The following is a 23,175-nucleotide window of genomic DNA, read 5'->3' as shown; positions in this document are numbered from 1 at the left end:
TTGGGGAACCAACTGTAACGGTAAGCCCAAGAAGCACTAGCAGGAGGGGAGCTCCACCCGCAGCTTCGGACACTGGCTCAGCTGCCCATGAGGCGCTCAGATCAGTTTCATGAGAAAACCAGCAGTCTGCTGAAAAATACAGCATCGCGGTTATGGCTAACATCTTCACGCTCTTGCGTGATATCTTGTGCCGTAACCCCGGTAAACCACAATGTACAATATCTCACAAAAGTGAGTACACCCCTCACATTTGTGTAAATATTTTATTATATCTTTTCATGTGACAACACTGAAGAAATTACACTTTGCTACAATGTAAAGTTGTGAGTGTACAGCTTCTATAGCAGCGTAAATTTGCTGTCCCCTCAAAATAACTCAACACACAGCCATTAATGTCTAAACCAATGGCAACAAAAGTGAGTACACCCCTAAGTGAAAATGTCAAAACTAGGCCCAATTAGCCATTTTCCCTTCCCGGTGTTATGTGACTCGTTAGTGTTACAAGGCCTCAGGTGTGAATAGGGAGCAGGTGTGTTAAATTTGGTGTTATCGCTCTCCCTCTCTCATATTGGTCACTGGAAGTTCAACATGGAACCTCATGGCAAAGAACTCTCGGAGGATCTGAAAAAGATGCTCTACATAAAGATGGCCTAGGGTATAAGAAGATTCTGAAACTGAGTGGTTTAACAGGACAGGTTCCACTCAGAACTGGCCTCGCCATGGTCAATCAAAGTCGAGTGCACGTGCTCAGTAGCATATCCAGAGGTTGTCTTTGGGAAATAAACGTATAAGTGCTGCCAGCATTGCTGCAGAGGTTGAAGGGGTGGGAAATTCAGCCTGTCAGTGCTCAGACCATACGCCACACACTGCATCAAATTGGTCTGCATGGCTGTTGTCCCAGAAGGAAGCCTCTTCTAAAGATGATGCATAAGAAAGCCCGAAAACAGTTTTCTGAAGACAAGCAGACTAAGGACATGGATTACTGGAAACATGTCCTGTGGTCTGATGAGACCAAGATAAACTTGTTTGGTTCAGATGGTGTCAAGCGTGTGTGGCGGCAACCAGGTGAGGAGTACAAAGACAATTGTGTCTTGCCTATAGTCAAGCATGGTGTTGGGGAGTGTCATGGTCTGACGCTGAATGAGTGCTGCTGGCACTGGGGAGCTAAAATTCATTGAGGGAACCATGAATGCCAACATGTACTGTGACATACTGAAGCAAAGCATGATCCCCTCCCTTCGGAGACTAGGCCGCAGGGCAGTATTCTGACATGATAAAGACCCCAAACACACCTCCAAGACAACCACTGCCTTGCATGTCTCCAGACCTAAACCCTATTGAGGATCTGTGGGGCATCCTCAAACAGAAGCTGGAGGAGCGCAAGGTCTCTAACATCCTCCAGCTCTGTGATGTTGTCATGGAGGAGTGGAAGAGGACTCCAGTGGCAACCTGTGAAGCTCTGGTGAACTCCATGCCCAAGAGGGTTAAGGCAATGCTGGAAAATAATGGTGTCCACACAAAATATTGACACTTTGGGCCCAATTTGGACATTTTCACTTAGGAGGTGTACTCACTTTTGTTGCCAGCGGTTTAGACATTAATGGCTGTGTGTTGGGTTATTTAGAGGGGACAGCAAATTACGCTGTTATACATGCTGTACACTCACTACTTTACATTGTAGCAAAGTGTAATTTCTTCAGTGTTGTCACATGAAAAGATATAACAAAATATTTACAAATATTAGGGGTGTACTCACTTTTGTGAGATACTGGATATACGTATTGCGGTCAGCAAGTGGATAATTTACAAAAGGAAGGAAGGGTTTTTACAGACAACGCAACTCACTCTATCCCAATTATTCAAATTTCAGGGCACCCCTGTTTAATAAAATCCACAATGAAAGATGATTCCAAACATGTATTTAGTATAAACATAGATCTAGCTTTGGTTGTCTTACAGAAGTACAAGGCCTCTGCGAACAACTTCTGAAGAACACTTTACCTCCCACAACACCAACTACAAGTCAATCCTTCCATGTGAAGGGACAGGTAGGTGTACAGTTGACGCCTTCTGAGGGAAACGCGTTGGACGGAGCAAGCCGTGTCATCATCGCGCACGGACCATACTGCAGGCAGCCGTGCTTTCACAATTTGGTGTCATTATCAAGTAAATGCAACTCATGTAAATGCAACTCTTTTTTCAATAAATTTTGTTTGAAAGATAATGCACGATTAGTCCTCTTCTCTCCTTCGCATCTACTGGCCGAGAGTCTTAACCTGACAGGGAAGGTGACACAGATTGAGTCCGCTCAGTGGAGCATTTCTATAGGCCTTCTGACCGCTGGTGTCCGGTAAGCGGCCATCTAATCCACTACTGAGCATAGAGGTAATGGATGCAATTTTCAATGGCACCCTTTTTAGTTTTGTTCACAGATTTGAGACTGTTTGATAATCATTCACAGCTTTTATATGGGACTTTTTTTCCAATGATAGAAATTCTAAAGCTTTTTTCACCACAATATTGTTTCACTGCTTTGATATCTGTATTGTTACCCAATACATCACGTCACGATTATTATTTGCATTGAAGTGTGTTGTGGATATTTAATTAATATTTGTGTGGACATTTTTCAGGAAATGTTTTATTTAAATTGCCATTATGTCTCCCAGTGTCAGCTTACTTGGTATTCGCTATGCACAGCAAATATGGCTTTAACTAGCCTTGAGGAAAGACCTGTAGTTGTGGAAACCTTTCATTAAATGGAGATTGTATACCACTCGCCTGATCTCCCGAACAGCGGGCGCTCTGAGCGGCTAGCAAACGCCGGTCCAGATCTATGGCAGTGTGATGCGAACTCCGCCGCGCAAATGTATATCAGGCAGCCGGGGCCCCGGTATTCACTGGCGGAGATTTGTTTGTGATGTTGAATTATTATCGTTTTGATAAGTATCTTCCCTTTTGCTGGAATAATGGCTGGTAGCGTTCTATTATGCTTGATCCGCATGATTGAAAAACTTCTGCTATTTTCCTTTGCAGATTTAGTCTCATTTACTGGAACAGTAGCATAATTACTATCAAATATGGTTTTTATTAACTATATTATATAGGATTCACTCTAACAGGTTATGATGGGAGTTCATGCGTATGTACTGGCATGGCTACGTTCATGAGAATCAATGCTAGTTCCATTGGATAGTGTTTGGCAGCCATTTTCCTATACATGGGTCCCATTGTTCGCAATAGTGCATGGTTCCTTTGGCACCCAATGGCTGGAGACTCCTGCACATGGCTCAGTTTGTCCTTTAACATACACTCTTATTTCTATTGTACTTTTCAAAATATACATGTGTGTGATTGGTTGTATAATCGCCACCTCCCATTGTTTCCGGACTATAAATATACAAGGGTCTGTTGACACCGACTGTGACACAGCTTGAGCCTGTTTCTCTCTTGGTCTCGGAGCATGCTAGGATTTCTTTATACAAAAAAGTTGTGTATTGTACTTTGCAGCACAAGGGATTAATGGCGCTTGGCGCATATTTCGATCCGTAAGTGCGCTTTTCAGCACAGCAAAGTTCTCCGCGCCAGATTTACAAGACTCACCCAAGCTCTACCGCCATATAAATGATGTGAAGACAGAGTTCTGGTGCCCAGGACGACCAGTCCACTGTAGATAAATCCAACAAACAGCCGGCAACTCAGTGCTTCTTCTTAAAAGATCCTTAATTGATGCACAACAGCAATTATAATGTCCATAGATGCCAACACATTTCGGCCTCAGCCTTCCTCATAGTCTGCTATGAGGAAGGCTGAGGCCGAAACACGTTAGCATCTATGGACATTGTATTTGCTGTCGTGCATCAATAAAGGATTTAAGAAGAAGCCCAGAGTTTCCGGCTTCTATATGCCAGACCATGTTAATTTCCACCACAAGTGCAATATTTACAGGAACATCAAGTGGTTGCTTATGTATACTGTATCTAATATCACTTGTTTTTCCTGTGTTCCACTTCTGTGTTTTCACTGTTCAAACATTTGCTATTGTGTTTTTTGGTTTAATCAGTTAGAGATAGTGCACTCGTTTTTTTCATTTTAGGTGTACAGCTTTGACCAGTTGTGCTATTCCCCTGCTTGACTGCAGGAGAACAAAGGTTGAAGCTAAGCCCCCTAGACATGGGCATTAAAAATTCTGAATGAACTCCGATTTCACTTGCACCATTTTTATTTAGGGTCAGCAATTCAAAGTACTTTAGCCAAACATAGCTGGGCAGATAGCATCACTGGAAGGCCATCCATTTGTAATTTTAGGCTAACCAGACAGAGCAGCAGGAAAAAGATTGTACTACCAATAAAATACTTTTCTGATTTTTTTACCCCTGATGGTGGGCATGACTTTATCGTTGCCAAGACCAATAACGTGTTCCTCATCCAGCCTCTAATGTAGAAGCCCCGCTGTTTTAAAATGTACAGATTTTACAGTAGTAAGAAGTCTTTAGTATGCCAAGAGTGTATAACCATTAAAATATACATAACAGTTTAGCCTCAAACTTATTTTTATTTACTCATTAAAAATATATATTTGATTGCATCCTAAAGAATAGCTTTGTAAAGTCAAACTTGTCCAGTCAATCCCATAAAAAAAAACATATATAGTACTTTCAACGGCAATCATGAATTATCTATATGAAAAAGTTTCAATAATTATCAAACATTGCGTTTTCTTTTTGATTGAAACAGAGCAGGTTCACAGCAGAAATAGACCAAGTGTTCCATCAAGTTTTTTTTTTTTTTAAATACATTTTTTTTACTTTTTCTGTCTGGTGTGGTACTACAAGCTGTCCTAAAGCTGAACTTTACCCATAACTAGGGATGCACTGATCCCATATTAGGATCGGATATTGGCGCCGATACTGCCACAATAGCTGGATCGGGGATCGGTAAAATTAACCGATCCACGGGCCGATCCGGTTTTGCTGAGTCCCGGCTCAGCCGTCCCTTACTTGGTGAAGTAGTAGTATGGGATGGGAGCTGCTACTTCCTGTATAGGACCGGCTCACAGGTGGAGTGATATCAGATACACTCCGCCTGTGAATGGAGGAGCCATACACATGAAGCAGTGGCTTTGCTCTGAACTGCAGCCACATGCATATTGCGTATGTTTGTAGTTCCGGATCGGTATTGTCAGATACACAATGCCAGATATCGGTATCAGAACAAGAAAAGTCGTATCGGTGCACCCCTACCCATAACATGATAAAAATAACATTCTTTAGCAAGGAACATACATTCCACATTAATAAATATGCTACCGAAATTAGTGTGTGCTGTAAATTGCCTCCTGCATTTCTCCCGTTACTTCTTGCTGGAGGCTGCCATTTTGCTGAAGCCCAGAGCAGCAGTAAATCTTTCAGATGTCTGCAGCTCAACCTCTACATTTTCGACACAGTGCTAAAAAAGAGAGAGCATCCGAGCATGTGCAGAGTAGGGTGAGACAGTGTGGTTGATTTACTAAGGGTCCATGGACACTGGCTGAAATATTGCTGTTTCGTGTTTTGGCTGTAGCAGCAGCTCAATGCTATCGTATGCGTCCATACACATTAGGATGACTAGAGGCATATTTTGAGCTTAATGTTTAGAGGCAGGAAAAAAAAAACTTCCAGTTTGGGTTTTTGATTGGATCTTTTTTTGGAGAATTTTTTCTGATGGAGCCCGGAGCTCCTCTTTAAAGTAGTACTTAAAACTCAGGACTCTGAATTCACTATATCTGGTCTCTTACAGTACACAGAACATGGAAATGCAATTGTTTTAGTAAATATAAACTGCCACTCATCAGCAATATATAGCAGCCTTGTGACTTCTACCACTGTAGAGCACTGGCTACAGCTTGTAGGAGGAGATTTCATTCTCCTCTGCCTGTCCTATGAGGCTGCAGGACCCCTGGATTATCTGTCTGGCCAGTGCTGATTAGCCCCATGCTGATCACATACATCCTCCCTAGAAAAACTCTCTAGCAATACACACCAAACTGAGCATGTGCAGAATGCCTCCAATGCCGTGTACTGTCAGGAGAAAGATTTGGGGACTATGGAAGAATGGGAGGATCAGGGGAGACAGGATCAAACAGCCTTTTTACACAATGCAGAGTATTAACCCATTAATTTCCACAGTAAGTATAAACATGCTTTGCTGCATATACACACTAATTTTACTGTTGTGGGTTTAGTAACACTTTTAGGTTCTGATTAAAGTCCCACTGAAAGCGGTAGTAAACTCATACAAAAAAAGAAAAACCTGCAAGACAAAAGGCATAATGAGCTAGTATGCATCTATTCAGAAAGGATATGACAAGCAGTGAGAAGGCATTGTATTGTCTCCTCACTGCCTCTTAACTCCCTAAAGCCTAGTACACACGCAACGACGCAATGAATTTCCACCGACCGGTCGTCCATCTTTTGTCCAGAGTGGTGTTTTGTTGGTTGGAATGTGCCTGGACTGCACACAAATTTTCCCGCACGACAAACTTCTACTTCAGAAGTGATGTCATGTGTTGGTTTGCTTTCCTTGTGTTCTTTCATCTCTGAGCATGCCCAGACTTGCTCATAGGATTTTTCCCTGTCGAAATCTGTACTGACTGCACGAAAATGGGACGTGTTTTATGGTCGACGAAAATTTTATAGCCTGCACACCAGATTTTTTTTCAGCCGAAAAGTCGGAGTCGGTTGTCGGAAGCATCATACTAACAAGCCGAAAATTGGCGGATCGGTCGTCAGCTGAATTTCGACGCGCGTGTACGAGGCTTAAGGCTACATTTACACCAGTGATTAGGGCCAATGCTAATAATGGTAGCAGGAATTGGAGATACCTGCCGCGGCTCTCAGTGGCTAAGTGCAGTCCATGGCCCTGTTCACTATGAGGACGTCACTGCCGGCCGCACTGAATTCCTGCCACAGCATCACAAAAACCCTGTGTATATACCCCCTGGCTGCTGCCATTCAAGCTACAGGGAGAGCAGTTAAACGGCGGCTCAACTCCTTTCCAACCACTTGCAAGCTCTAAGTTCCATGCTTAATGCCCCGTACACACGTGCAGATTATCTGCAGACTTTTGTCTGCAGACTTACCTTTTTATATGTAGTGCAAGGGCCTGCCTGATTGCATACAAATTGAAAGTGTTTAGGTTTGACCTCATATTATATGGTTTTGGCAAGTCTGCAGACAAAAGTCTGCAGATAATCTGCACGTGTGTATGGGGCATTAGAGTAGATTTAAACCCTAACTGAATGATATTTAGTTTGCTATAGTGCTGTATGTCAAACAAATTTACGTTTTTTTTTTTCTATTTTTTTTTTTAAATACATTTTTTTTTTCACCCTTATTTGGTGACCCCCCTGCAGCCTTGTTGCAGCTACCTCTTATCTACATGCACTCCAGCAATCGCTGCATGGCATGTCTCAGGGTTGGTTTCCTGATGGTGAAAACAGTTGACCATGCCTGTGTATTGGAATGCCATTTATAGTCTCCATTGTAAGAATGTGTGACAAGATGAGCATGTAGGGGGAACATTAGGATTAATCCTGTGCTATAGAATAAATAGGACTATGGCAAATATTAAGATTAAGTCTGTGCTATGGAATAAAAAGTGGCTGCTTGTGGGAAAAAAGGGGGGTTGGTGTAAACCACCAACTTAACCTGCGCAAATGAATGTGATAAGTATATACTAATAAATTTAAATATGGATTAGTGTATTTTGTGAAATTGCTTTCAACTTTGTGAGCTGCAACATAAACGTAGTACAAGTGGATAAATGAAAAGGATTTTTTGAAGGTATGGCGCTCAACAAAAAATGAATCACAATAAGTATAGAATTTAAATAAACCACAAACGTGCCGATAGCGATTATGTCAAACTTGAGTGCTCAACCAAATAGAAGCGACAATTTAAATCAAGTCTCTGGTGCTAAAAAGACATCAAAATAATAGTCCAAATAACAGCAGCTGATGGCAAATCATGGACTTGATAAGAGTGTTTTCCTTAAAGCCTCCACCTCCGCACGTTCACCCAGTGCAAGCAAATATACCTGCTTACCAGAAATCTAGGACCCCTTGGTTATAGGGGGGTCAATAACGCATATTTCTTTCCACATGTGATCCGACCAGACCATACATCAGTAGTAAATGGCACTTGTTTGTAGAGAAAACGCTCTCTCACCATCGAGAGTATATAGCCAGACCAAGGGTTAAATCAGGACCATGACATGGATAGAGAGAAAGAGAAAGGCTCTCATGGCGCAGTATCTCATGATAAAACCATTTAATGTTTTTAAAAACACACTTACTACAATCCAAAATATAAGAAGCCTTCAGTACAGGAATTTCGGTTACAAGGGATAGGAACGCCGCTTCCACGTTCCTCCTGCGTTCCACTTGACAGGAAGTTACAATCGCACGTTCCCGACGTACGCTTCATCAGTCCATGCTGACGTGTGTTGTTAAAAACATTAAATGGTTTTATCATGAGATACTGCGCCATGAGAGCCTTTCTCTTTCTCTCTATCCATGTCATGGTCCTGATTTAACCCTTGGTCTGGCTATATACTCTCGATGGTGAGAGAGCGTTTTTTTCTACAAACAAGTGCTATTTACTACTGATGTATGGTCTGATCGGATCACATGTGGAACTAAATATGCGTTATTGACCCCCTATAACCAAGGGGTCCCAGATTTCTGGTACGCAGGTATATTTGCTTGCACTGGGTGAATGTATGGAGGTGGAGGCTTTAAGGAATACACTCCTATCAAGTCCATGATTTTCCATCAGCTGCTGTTATTTGGACTATTATTTTGATGTCTTTTTAGCACCAGAGACTTGATTTAAATTGTCACTTCTATTTCAATGAGCACTCAAGTTTGACATACTCACTATCAGCACGTTTGTGGTTTATTTAAATTCTATACTTATTGCGATTCATTTTTTGTTGAGCTCCATACCTTCAAAAATAATTTTCAAAAAGTGGCTGCTGCCTACACCGGTACTTCTACAGAAAAGTATGTAAAAATAGTAAAATGGTGCGGCACTACCTAGAATTGGTGTCACTGTCACCTTGAGGTTTATAAAGCCCCGTACACACGTACCGATGGTCGGCATACAAATGTTCCTCTTTTCTCCCCGGGATGTCGGTGTCTGTTGAAAAGTGCAAAGACAGCACAAGGACAGCACAAGAATTTTGTCTGCAGACTTCAGCTGACTGCAGAAGTGATGTCATGTAATGGTTAACTTTCCCTGTGTTTTTAATTTTCTGAGCATGCCCAGTCTTGCAAATCTGCGGTCTGTCGGCCGAATTCTGTACTGACAGGCGAACAATCGTCCGTTCTGGTGTCCGCAGACAAAAATTTTCATGTTTGCAAGAAAGACTTTTGTCCGCGGATTGTGCGCAGACATCTGTCGGAGGCACCATACTAACACGCGTACAATCGGCAGATCTTTCGTCCGCCGACGTTTGTATGCTGACGATCGGTACGTGTGTACGGGCCTTAATACATCTTCCTTGTGTGTGTGTGTGTCTGTTTTTAAAGAACGATCTCAATAGAGGGAGGTACATTATAGACCTCAAGGTTAACACCAGTTCTATACAGGGGACCAGTTGAAACAAAGGGACAGATTGTCGTCACCGTCTAATAGAGAATGCCTGAACAAGAACCCTCATGGCGGGAGCACCTGATATTTTTTCTAGCAAATTCTTACAATATTTGAAATAACATGATAAATCTCATATGAAAACTGCCATAGAGCCCAATGAGATGTCACAGACCTGCAATGATAATGCACCAAATTTTGATCCCTCCTTTTCTGTTCCACTTCCTGGTTTTGGTGACTCAAAGCATTATAGATGGTGGGTTCTTGTCACAGCCAATTGTCTACCTTTGTTAAAGAGAGGTCAGCAAAAGCATTCCCTTTGTTTCCCTCTTGACAAGTTTAAAGGCTGAATCTGAACATATCTTGCTTTATCTCCCTGAGCACCCAATACTCAAACTCCAGCTCTCCCGCTGTCAAGAAGGCAGTTTCAGTAGGTGGAGCAGAGACCCTACAAAGGGATAACTGCAGAGACACAAAAATGGTCATATTTTTCTACACTAAATCAGCCAAATGGCAGAGAAAGCCAAACCAAGGAATGACTGAACAGAACACATAGGCACCTATGAGCACCTACAGTACCATAGGCAGTGAACACCTATCTGCTGAACATGCATTCCTAACTGGACTTAACTTGCAGCAGGCATTTGAGAACTGTTGATTCTGAAAAATATAATTATTAAACAAGAAGATTTAGACCACTATGTTACAATCACAGGTAGAATTAATCAGTCAAACACATGGCAATAAATGTAGTTTAAGTACAAATCAAGGTGCGAGTTTCTGGTCCAGTGGTCTCTCCTTTGACATTTATGTTCTTGCTCCAAAGTTCGTTTCCCCATTTATTGGTCTCCAAATGACCAATATTTTCAAGCATGTCCAATCCTATTTCATTTAAGATATTTGAAGGTCAAGACAATCCAGTATGGTGAATCATAAATGTTCAAATTCTGAATCAGCTGGTCCACACCCCCTGTATCTTGGTGTACCCATTTTCATGCGGTTGACCAATACAAATTCTTTATTTTGTATGACAGGTGTATGTCACAAACAAAAAAGTGCTTTAGCTTGCAGACTTAAGTGAATTTATAGAAAATATAGGACCTACAACAGCAAACTTGTTTTCAAAGTTGCAGTTCCTGGAGGATGTCATCCCACGAGTCCCTGGCCTGAAACAAGGTCATGAAGAATATGTCTTTTCAGTTTGAACTGTCTCAACTGGTTGCACTTTGGTTTCATCTCAGTGAATATCTGGATACTGGAGATAGAATCAGGATGACCGCTTTGCAGCCTGAAGCTTTAAGCAATGGCAACCTCTAATAATCGCTCATGTTTTTATAGAAGCTTGCTGTAAACAACCTTTTCTTACTAACAGTAATTTACCATCATTTGTAATAATTAGGCAAACTCAACTCCAGCAATAAAGTTTTTAAATTTTTTGATATAGGGTTTCAGATCTTTATTTCGGTTTGCATTTTTTTTTTTTGGGAGATTTATCTTCTCTTCCTGACTTTTTGATAACTTTCAGAACAGGAAGTGAGAACTCCGAAAACAGAAACGATTTTTCTAGTACAGTGGGGAAGGGTTAGAACCTCAGTGTTAATGCGGTCTGTGGTCCCAAAAGTAAGGGTGTTTTCACACTAGCACTTTCGGTGCGCACCCGGGTTCGATTGACGTCAGAATTAGGTTCTTTTTGATGATGTAAACACTGTCTTTGAACTCCGGTGCGCACCCGAGTCCACTTAAAAAGGGTGGTCTGGAGTACGGTTCATTTTAACTCCAGTACGGTTCGCTTCTGTTTACAGCGGTTGCCAAGCAACATGAGTACGCGCCGGCTGTAGCTTGATGACACAAGTGTACCGCGGTTCGTATACAAAAATCAAGTGAACGCAGTCCATCGGGGGCAGGGGGAGCAATCGAACTCGGGTTCGGACCAGGCAATCCCTCCAAGTGTGAACACACCCTAAGAGTTCCCCTACTGTCCAGGGGAGAACAGTAAGTGAGGGAAAATTACCGCAACAGGGACACAGGCTACAGAGGTTCTAACCCACCCCCACCTCAAAAACTGAAAGTTTTGGCTGGTGTTAAGTTTTGAATAAAAAGTTCACCCAAAAGTGAGATTTTAGTCACGGGTTGAGTCTGGGGCATTAAATCACCCACTGTCTTAGATCTCCTGCCCTAATTCCCAACTAGTCACATTATTTGTGACTCATACCACCCAGTTACATCAAGGGAACCTCAAATTGTTTTCATTACTTGGGAATATCATCTCAGGAATGGTTAGCAACAGGATGTTGTCATTCGTGAACCTGTAGCAGGAAGGAAGAGAAGTAAGGAGCTAGAACAGCTCAATTGTATCTCTTATGAAGAGAGAAAGGAGCAGGGCAGTGATTGTTTTTTTTGAATTCATGATAGTTCTATTTTGGCACCAAATAAATCAATCCTTGGTATTTTGTGCACTTTTGTATTGATCCAGTAGTGATGTAGCCAATCAGAGACTGCCATAGAGATTAACTTTAACAAAAGAGATGGATTCTGTAATTTCTTGTCTTCCTTTCTCATACACAATAAAGAGGTTCTCATTGTCTTCAATCCTATGGGAGAGGGTGGTGAGAGTGGAGTATCCACTAGGTCCAGGCCAAATCTGGAAGGACCTCTGTTCCCACGAGTCCCCGGAATTGAAACTCCAACGTAGGGTGAGGTTAACCCCTAAAAATAAATAAGAATAATTTTAAAAAGTAAAGAGATGGTAGTGGGTTAATGAAGAACTTTAATCCCAACCCCCCTTCTTGGTTTTTGAACCCTAATACAGGTACAAACAACAACACACACCTATGTTGTATCACTACGATGGTCAGGAGTAAAATAATTTGTTTTGGGAGGTTGTTCTTTAGTGGTAAATCATGGTAATGGCAAGAAATATACAACTACATGTCAAAAAAATATAAAATACGTTCTTTTTAATTATTCTGGCCCAGATTTCTGTTGATTAACCACTTTACCACCGGAGGATTTTGCTGTCTTACGTCCAGGCCACTGTTTGCGATTCGGCGATGTGCGACTTTAACTGACAAATGCGCGGTCGTGCGACGCCATACCCAAACGAAATTGACGTCCTTTTTTTTACCACAAATAGAGCTTTCTTTTGGTGGTATTTGATCACCTGTGTGATTTTTACTTTTTGCGCTATAAACAAAAAAAGAGCGTTTATTTTGAAAAAAACAACAGTATTTTTAGGATTTTTGTTTATGAAATTCCTCCCAAAAAAATATGTAAAAATCAATTTTTTTTAAATTTTTGGCCAATTTGTTTTCTGCTACCTATGTTTGGTAAAAAAAAAAAAAAAATCACAATAAGCATATTTTGATTGGTTTGCGCAAAAGTTATTGCGTTTACTAAGGGAAAGATTTGTCATTTTTTTTTTTTTTTTTTAACGAGTAATGGCGGCGATCTGCGATTTTTTTTGCGGGACTGCGACATTGCAGCGGACAGATCGGACCCTTGACTGACATTTTTGACACTTTTGGGGTTACCAGTGACATTACTGCAGTAATCAGTGCTATATATATTCACTGTTACTGTAAAAATGACACTGGCAGGGAAGGGGTTATTTTATTGGAGAGGGAGGGGTTAATGTATGCCTGGTGCTTACCAACGTGTGGGGGGGGGGGGCTGACTGAGTGAGTCAGGGACAGATCGGATGTTCAGCTATGCTGAACACTCCGATCTGTCACTCCGTCACTTAGGAGATCCGCCCGCTCTGTTTACACAGGCACACAGGCGGGCGGATCTCCAAACTAGATTCCCCGACGATCGGGGAAGAGCGGCGGCGATAGCCGCCGCTCCTCCCCTGGCCCGACTCCCGCTGTGAATGAAAACATCGGGAGCGCGCCTACAGGGGGAGGAGTCCAGTGACGTAGGTCTACGTCGCTGGACGATGACAAGCCACTGTGCCGCAGTAGAGGCACAGTGGCCAGAGGTAAAGTGGTTAAACAAAAAAATAAAAAATACATGTATTTGTGATAGACCAACACAAAGTAGTACATATTTGTGAAGTGGAAGGAAAATGATAAATGGTTTTCAACATTTTTTTACAAAAAAAAAAAAAAAAATATCGGAAAAGTGTGGCGTGCATTTTATATTCAGCCCTGGGTCAATACTTTGTAGAATCACCTTTTGATGCAATTAAAGCTGCAAGTCTTTTTGGGGATGTCTCTACCAGCTTTGCACATCTAGAGAGTGACATTTTTGCCCATTCTTCTTTGCAAAATAGCTCCAGCTCTGTCATATTGGATGAAGAGTGTCTGGGAAAAGCAATTTTCAAGTCTTGCCACAGATCCCCAATTGGATTTAGGTCTTAACTTTGACTGGGCCATTCTAATTCTAACACATGAATATGCTTTGATCTAAATCAGTGGTTCTCAACCTTTCTAATGCTGCGACCCTTTAATACAGTTCATGTTGTGGTGACCCCCAACCATAAAATTATTTTTGTTGCTACTTCATAACTGTAATTTTGCTACCATTATGAATCGTAATGTAAATAATATCTAATATGCAGGATATATTTTCATTGATACAAATTGATGCAGGGGCTGCAGACATGGTACAGGAGATGCAGGGACTGCAGGCATGGTGCAGGAGATGCAGGGACTGCAGGCATGGTGCAGGGGCTGCTGCTGCTCGGGAAAGCCCATACACGCTCGGCTATTCTCAGGCAGATGGCGTATGCGCAGTGACGTGTTGGTGCAGAGCGGCGCCATTTTTACATGCAAGGTGCCTCACAAAAAACGGTAAGTGAGACCCCTCCGCAGCCCCTGCATCTTCTTAGGAGATGCAGTGCTGCAGGCATGTCACTGCGCATGTGCCTTCTGCCTGAGAATAGTCAAGTGTGTTCGGGCTTTACCGAGCGGCAGCGGCGCATGCACAGTGTACCTGTCGAGCCGGCCGCGGTGTGTTCTCTGCCTAAGACCATCGGAAATATGCGTTTTCCAGTGGCCTTAGGTGACTCCTGTGATAGAGTCGTTCGCGCCCCCCCCCCCCCAAAGGGGTCGCAACCCACAGGTTGAGAACCGCTGATCTAAACCATTCCATTGTAGCTCTGGCTGTATGTTTAGAGTTGTTGTCCTGCTGGAAGGTGAACCTCCGCCCCAGTCTCAAGTCTTTTGCAGACTCGAACAGGTTTTCTTCTAAGACTGACCTGTATTTGGCTCCATCCATCTTCCCCATCAACTCAGACCTGCTTTCCTGTCCCTGCTGGGAAAAAAAAAAGCATCCCCACAACATGCTGCCGCCGTCACCATGTTTCTTGGTGGGGATGGTGTGTTCAGGGTGATGTGCAGTATTAGTTTTCCACCACACATAGCCTTTTGCTTTTAGGCCAAAAAGTCAAATTTTTGTCTCATCTGACCAGAGCACCTTCTTCCACGTATTTGCTGTGTCCCCCACATGGCTTCTCACAAACTGAAAACGGGACTTCTTCTAGTTTTCTCTCAACAAAGGCTTTCTTTTCGCAATTTTTTTATAAAGGCCAGATTTGTGGACTAATAGTTGCCCTGTGGACAGATTCTCCCACCTGAGCTGTGGATCTCTGCAGCTCCTCCAGAGTTACCATGGGCCTCTGTGCCATGCTCTTTCCATTTTGAATTGAACAGCGCTCCGTGAGCTGTTCAAAGCTTGGGATTTTATTTTTTTTTTTTATAACCTTACCCTGCTTTAAATTTCTCCACAACTTTATCCCTGACCTGTCTGGTGTGTTCCTTGGCTTTCATGATGCTGTTTGTTCACCAAGGTTCTCCAACAAACCTCTGAGGGCTTCACAGAACACGTTTCCCCAATACCTGTAAGTACCGGGTATAGCTCTACGCAACTCTGCTCTGTACAATCTGCTGCCATTGCATTCTGATTATACATGCATAAGTTCTATATCCTTCTGAGATTAGTAACTTTTTAGGTTTTTAGTTTTGGATAGAGTGAACATGGAGTCACTTCTTGTTTTGGCTATGGGACAGGATGTAAAGGCAACTTTTTCCAATGGGACAAAGATGGCAAAAATAAACCTTACAGAAGTTATAACCCTCCCTTACTCTATCCAAAATGAACTCTACCCAAAAAAAAAAAAAAAAAAAAAGTTTTTCCTATAGTTCTACTTTAAGGGTTTACATCAGCCTTTTTCAACCAGGGTGTCTTGAGGTTTCTTCAGGAGTGCCTTGGCAAAATGCCCTAAAATTGCCCAAAAATGTATACAAGCTGGTGGGTGAATGAAGCCTGCCTTTTAGTTACACAAACCCACAGGTTTTTATTGTGCACAATTACAACTCTCCAGCCACCGGCATCCTAACAACCAGTGATGTCATCAGTTTTGAAAGAAGGGTGTTGAACGCCTGCATAGCATCCTTGTTTGACCCTCCCCTGCCCCTTCCGTCAACACTGGGGGTCATATTAGCTATCTGATGGAGAGAAACTGAGGGAGAAGAGAAATAACTGGATTTTTAACTTACTGTAAAATCCTCTCTCTTAAGTTCATTGACGGACACAGTTCTCTGATCCATATCAGTAGGGTTATACTGCCTCCTACAGGAGTAGGACACTAGGCAGAAAAAAAGTTCTGGCTATGCCTATGGGCAGTCCCAGAGGGTACACCCTCTTTTCCTGCATAGGATGTCAGTTTTGTATCAAAGCAGTGTCAGAAAGTAACAGCAACCCAACTCAAAATAGAGAAGCGGGTACTGTGCCCGGCAATGAAGTTAAGAGAAAAGGATTTTATGGCAAGTCAAAAATCCAGTTTTCTCTATCGTTCATTGACGGACGCAGATCTCTGATCCATATCAGTAGGGACGTCCCAAAGCAGTGCCAGAAAATGAGGGGTGGGAACAGCAGAAAAGAACAAGTCCTCAAGGCTAAACATAGCCAACCAGGCAACATAGGACTCAGCAGAACAAAAGAGGAGGCCCACCTGAAACAAACAGTATACACCCTCAAGCCCTCCAGACAGCAGCCAGCAAAAATTTTGCGGCCAAAAGAGGCATCTGCAGATGCCAGCACATCCCCCTTATAAAATATGGTAAAGGTGTGAACAGACTACCAGGTAGCCATCTTGCAATCTGAAGCACAGATGCCTGTATGGCGAAACGCCTAGGAAACACTAGGCGCCCAAATAGAACGCGCCGAAACAGGGAAAGGTAGGACCTGACCCTTAATTGAATAAGCCTGCACCACGGTCTGTCCGATCCATCTGGAAATAGTCGCAGCAGACGCAGGCAGTGCAGTTCATGGGCCATCCGCAAGTACAGAGAGCGCGCCTGACTTACGAAAAAGACTCAGTAGTCGCCAAGAACACCATAAGTGCCTGAACTCTATCCAGAGTAGGCAATGCACATTCCTTAGAATGATTGGGCTTAGGACCCAAGATGGTAATACAATGTCCTCATTCAAGTGACCAATAGAAACCACCTTCGGAGGGAAGCACGGACTCGGACTAACTACCACTTGTCTCCATGAACCAACATATAAGAGGAACGACAGGACAATGTCATCAGTGTGAACACCCTGCGCGCAGAGTGACAGCAACCAAGAAGGCCACCTTCTGTAATAAGGTAGGCACGGGATCCTGACTAGGCAGTATAAAACCGACATCCTATGCAGGAAGAGAGAGGGTGTACCCTCCGGGACTGCCCATAGGTGTAGCCAGAACTTGTTTTCTGCCTAGTGTCCTACTCCTGTAGGGGGCAGTATAACCCTACTGATATGGATCAGAGAACTGTATCAGTCAATGAACAATAGAGAAATATGAATACTAGTCAGTACCAGTGTGCAAACATTTTTTCGCTTTATAAGAATAAATCGCCTCTAATGTTGGGTGTCCTACGTGTGTTGATTCTGCTGCATTATGTAAAACTATTAGAATAGTTTACATTTTAGAAAAGGGTGCTTTGAGATTGTCTATAATTTTAAATGGGTTGTAAGGGGGGATGGGTGCGCTGATAGTGTGTTGAAGCTGCTCCCGGTATTCAGTGCTTTTGAATATAGATAAATGTATATGTGGTGTGGGGTGCGCTAAACAAAAAATAAATAATGAATATATAACATATCTATATGTGAACCAAATCAACAAAAGTAAATATATATATAACATATATCAATCTGTGAATCCAATTAATAATGCAAATCAATTGGTGCATAAACATAAAAGTTCATAAGTGTCCATAAATATTGTGCAGGTGGGTAGAATTGTATTCTATCCAAATAATACGTGTATCCACCACCGAGTGAAATTCATCCTTACCAAACGGAAATAAATAAGGTGCAACTATAGTTTCTTGTGCTGAAAAATTATCCAATCTCCTTGTGAACAAACACCACGTGTAAATCACCAAGAATTAGCCTCTTACCAGATGGTAATAGGTATGCACTTGTTCAGTGAAACCACCGCCTTGCTTCCTCTTTAAAATCCTGAAGTGGGATGTAGAACCGCTCTACCTTTCTTTCTCCACTAGATGGCAACGAGTACCAGCAAGAAACACAGCCTCATCCTTCTTTACAAGCTCACAAAAGCACTGTGAATTAAAGGAAAAAGAAGGACTAATAGTGTATTACCCTTAAGATTTATTCAAAAAACAGTTGATAATGCACTTACAATTAGATGTCTTGTATTCAGCATAAACATAGGCATACGAATTCCTGCAAAGGCTTGCGGCCGGCTGCAGCACAGACCGCAACACATCACAACTTGCGGTCCGTGCTGCAGCCGGCCGCAAGCCTTTGCAGGAATTCGTATGCCTAGGTTTATGCTGAATACAAGACATCTAATTGTAAGTGCATTATCAACTGTTTTTTGAATAAATCTTAAGGGTAATACACTATTAGTCCTTCTTTTTCCTTTAATACACAGTGGTTTTGTGAGCTTGTAAAGAAGGATGAGGCTGTGTTTCTTTCTGGTACTCGTTGCCATCTAGTGGAGAAAGAAAGGTAGAGCGGTTCTACATCCCACTTCAGGATTTTAAAGAGGAAGCAAGGCGGTGGTTTCACTGAACAAGTGCATACCTATTACCATCTGGTAAGAGGCTAATTCTTGGTGATTTACACGTGGTGTTTGTTCACAAGGAGATTGGATAATTTTTCAGCACAAGAAACTATAGTTGCACCTTATTTATTTCCGTTTGGTAAGGATGAATTTCACTCGGTGGTGGATACACGTATTATTTGGATAGAATACAATTCTACCCACCTGCACAATATTTATGGACACTTATGAACTTTTATGTTTATGCACCAATTGATTTGCATTATTAATTGGCTTCACAGATTGATATATGTTATATATATATATATTTACTTTTGTTGATTTGGTTCACATATAGATATATGTTATATATTCATTATTTATTTGTTGTTTAGCGCACCCCACACCACATATAATTTTAAATGGGTGCCTCGACTGAAAAAAGGTTGAGAAACACTGGTTTACATCATACAAGCCCCAAAAAAGATGGAACGCCCCAACTCTTTGGTCGTTTAATTGCATTCTAAAGTTATTCAAATAAAATTTGAATAGTCCCTTCTGGACTATTGTTGTGAAGCTACCGCTGTTTTTTTTTTTTTTTTTTAATGGAGTTAGACTTCTCACCCCTTTTTTTTTTTGTGGTGTGTTATATTTGAGTATCTTCACTAAAAAAATTGTCAGCTTAATTGATAAGACAGGTCATTTGCAATACCAGACATTAAGAACATGAGATCTACCACCTCTTATATAAAAAAAAAACCAATAATAAAATCCTGACGAAGGCACTAACCTTTCCCTACTCTCTCCACAAAAAAATACAAAGCTTTGACCAACGTTAGAGATCAGCAGTAAAGGGCTGAGGTGAATGGTTCAATATACAGCACTGAACAAACTTAGCCATAGTCTTGTTTTATAGAAAATGGCAATCATCATGTGCTTTATACTTACGTTGAGTCTGGTGTGCTGGGTTCACAAAGTAGGTCACTCCACCTTTATACAAAGCTCCGGCAGCCACAGCTGGATCGGGCAAACCTTCGTCAAAGCGGACATTTTCCAGCGGTAGAGAATCACAGCCATCAGTAGAGTACACTATGATCCGGCAGTGACAGTGATAAAAGTACTGGTTTCGGGTATTAATTACCACTGAGCCATCTGGAAGCTCATAGGGCTGTGAGAAAGGTGAAAAGGCAAGACTTGATTAGGAGATCAGATTGACAAGACAGCAAACTGGATTATGGATAAGAGAGTAGGGAGGGAGGGAAATCGGATGCACATGAGATGGAAGCATCTTACCTGGCATTCATCAGGACTGAAGTCACCCATTCTTTTTTGCTTCTTAAATGGCAGACCCTCTAAGTTTCCACCTTTCCTCCAGGTTTTCCCATGATCATCGCTTATTAGACAGAACACTCCATCCTCATCCAGGGTCCCATGACCGCACACGATCAGGCGGCCTTTCATTGGCTCATACCTTTTCTGTACATAGAGAAAATCTCAACTCAATTGGCTGCCCAGACTAGTTAGAATAGTGACCATTGAGTCAGGTCTCCTCTTAGAAATAACATAAAGAGGTACCACACCCACATTAAAACAAATCTATACTTTGCCTGTGAAAGTAAACATTGACATTTTTAAATTGTTTCTCAACTCCTCTTAATTTTCTACTAACCTGTATTCCATAGCCAGGCCCGGGGGAGAACATTGTGGTGCCAATCTCATGGGAGAGGTTTCTCGGTGTACTCCAGGTGATACCATCATCAGAGCTGTTGGTGACCATGACGCTAGAGACTCCACACTGCAGGTAATGGGCACACAGGGTGTACACCAGGAAGATGTTTTTGGTCTCATCATCCACAACAACAACACCCAAGTTCAGGCCATCTGCAGCAGATCCGTCATCTATAATGAAAGCTGTGGGTCCCCAGGTGTAACCTGCAAGTATAGGAAATATTTAACAATCTCTAAAGCATGACATCAGCCAAAGTTTTTTTGGGGGGTTTAAGGATTAAAAAAACGTTAGAATGCTATCAGTTTTTTTTTGGGGTTGCACCAATACCAATATTGGTGCCAATACTAAGCATCTGCATGAGTGTCGGTACTCGTCCAAATGCTCCGATACCTTCAGGCTCAGGTCCTTTCAGCTGTCAGCAGGATTACCCCACTGACGGCTGAACTGTAAAAAAAAAAACCTACCGTTAGTTCACCGGTAACGGTCTTTTCTTCCGAGCCTTCCAGGACGGCCCAACAGTGAGAGATGATAGGCTCCTCTCTACCGGAAACACAATCAATTAAGAATAGTTAAAAGGCCTCACCATTCCCTCTGGCCCTCAGTTGTAATAGAGTAACTTCCACAACCAAATTTGAGGGAAATGTTCGAACACTTTTATAGGTACTTATCACTAGGGATGATCGAACGGTTCGGGTTGACCATCGGTTCGACCCGAACATTGGCTGTTCGAAATTCGGCCGAATTCCGAACTTTTTGCGGTAAAAGTTCGAAATTTGGTTACCAGAACAGGAGTCTGCTAGGAACGTGATTGGAGTGACTACGGGGTCCCAAGGCCAATCAGGAGTGAATAAGCCCCCCAGTACATAATATAGCCCCGCCTAACCTCTAGCACTGTAATACAGAGGCTTTTGAAGAGAGTGGAAGCATGTGTGTTTCTCCTGCTGTATGGAGCTGTTCTTTTAGTGTGAGGAAAGGGATATGCAGTGTAGTTAGGGTACTATATACCACTATAGTTAGATTCAATAATCTAGTTTCTGTGGGGATATTTTTAAGTGTCAGGGTGACCTAACTCTGCCATGTCAGGGTGACCGTAGTGTAGTTTAGCTGACTCTGCCATACCAGGGTGACCGAACTCTGCCATGTCATGGTGACCCCACCATGCAGATTTTGGGTTAGGGGTACACACACACACACACACATATATTATATTTATTTATATATATATATATATATATATATATATATATATATATATATATATATATATATATATATACATATATACACACACACACACACACACACACACACACACACACACACAATATATATATATATATATATATATATATATATATATATATATACACACACACATACATACACACACACACACACACATACATACCCCTATACAGAAGTTCAGATGTCATGCCTGCCTCCAAATGCCTTCAAAAAACGCCCGAAAAACGCCTGAAACAAAAACGCCCAGGTGTGAAAGGAGGGTAACACCATCCCAGCGCTACTGAAATTCTAAGAAAAATAATCTGTTTTTTCTGGTTTAGACATGCTACAGAGCTGAAACTTCACAGGTACACTTTTTAGACCCCCCAGACACTAAATCCAAATAACTCATTTTCTTTTCAATAATTTTTTCAATAATTGGCTCTCTATCAAAAACGACAATTTTTAAGAACTTTTTTTTGCCCGATTCATAGTCCCTGGGGCATGACCCAAAACCCTAGGCACTTTTTAGGGGCATTTATTAGGTTTTAGGGCTTCAAAATTGTGTTTTTGATTCCCGAAGTTCGGGTCCCATTGATTTCAATGGGGTTCTGGAATCCGAACCAAACTTTCGGGAAATTCGGGTGTTCTGGTCGAACCGAAGTTCGATCATCCCTACTTATCACCTTCATTTTAGTACAACATCATATACCCTTTTAACTAGGGTGGGTAGGCGGGCCGTCCTGGAAGGCTCGGAAAAAAAAGACCGTTAACGGTGAACTAACGGTAGGTTTTCTCTCCTCCCCTTCAGGACGGCCCAACAGTGAGAGGATAATAGAGATCCATTTTGCCTACCTTAGGGTGGGACCACTGCCTGCAAGACTTTTCGGCCAAAGGCTAGGTCTTGTTGAGACAGTACTTCAATACGGTAATGCTTCAGGAAGGTGTCATGACTAGACCAGGTGGCTGCAGTGCGGATTTGTTCCCATGAAGCTCCTGCCTTCTCGGGCCATAGTGTGGCAATGGCTCTTGTTGAGTGCGCTTTTACAGTGGTTGGAGCAGGCAGACCTGATAACTCATAAGAAGTGGTAATTGCTTGTCTAATCCACCTTGCTAGCGAAGGCTTAGAAGCCTGCAATCCCTTCCTAGGTCCAGAATGAAGGAATAGGAGGTGGTTTGATCTCCTGAAGGTTTTTGTGCTTTCTAAATAAGTGAGAAGAGCTCTTCTCACATCAATACAATGGAATTCCCTTTCCTTGTTGTTTTTTGGTCTGTCACAAAAGGAAGGTAGATCTCCTGAGTTCTATGGAAAGAGGATGCTACCTTGGGTAGATATAAAGGGTCTGGTTTAAGGACTATCTTATCTGGGAAGACCAACATAAAAGGTTCTTTAATAGAAAGAGCCTGTAAATCACCTATTCTTCTGGCTGTGGTGATGGCTAACAAAAAAGCTATTTTTAAGGATAGAAATTTAAGTGAAATATCCTTTATAGGTTCTATAGGTGTCTTTAGATAACACATCTAAGACCTTATTTAGGTCCCAAGGAGGGAACCTGTTTTTTGTAATAGGAGTAGCCCTACTCCTGGTCAAC

General features: G+C 42.1%; 1 protein-coding gene across 2 annotated transcripts in view; it reads right to left on the bottom strand.

Annotated features, from left to right (window-relative positions):
• NEU1 (neuraminidase 1) overlaps positions 1–23,175 on the bottom strand; it is an 89,729-nt gene that overhangs the window by 29,310 nt on the left and 37,244 nt on the right. The window contains exons 3-6 of one of the 2 annotated variants that reach the window (XM_082263542.1): positions 20,300–20,562; positions 19,924–20,106; positions 19,579–19,798; positions 12,030–12,338 (exon numbers count right to left, since the gene is read on the bottom strand). In XM_082263542.1, coding sequence (XP_082119668.1) covers positions 12,121–12,338; positions 19,579–19,798; positions 19,924–20,106; positions 20,300–20,562 — 884 coding nt within the window. In that variant the 3' untranslated portion in view covers positions 12,030–12,120. Of the gene's footprint in view, positions 1–12,029; positions 12,339–19,578; positions 19,799–19,923; positions 20,107–20,299; positions 20,563–23,175 lie in introns of those variants that run through there. The other variant, XM_082263543.1, reaches the window with a different exon arrangement.

Source organism: Pelophylax lessonae, assembly GCF_965119305.1.
Source record: "Pelophylax lessonae genome assembly, chromosome: 7".
NCBI classification, from domain to species: Eukaryota; Metazoa; Chordata; class Amphibia; order Anura; family Ranidae; genus Pelophylax; species Pelophylax lessonae.
Note: the sequence above shows the minus strand (reverse complement) of the source record. Positions and strands in the feature narration are given on the sequence as shown.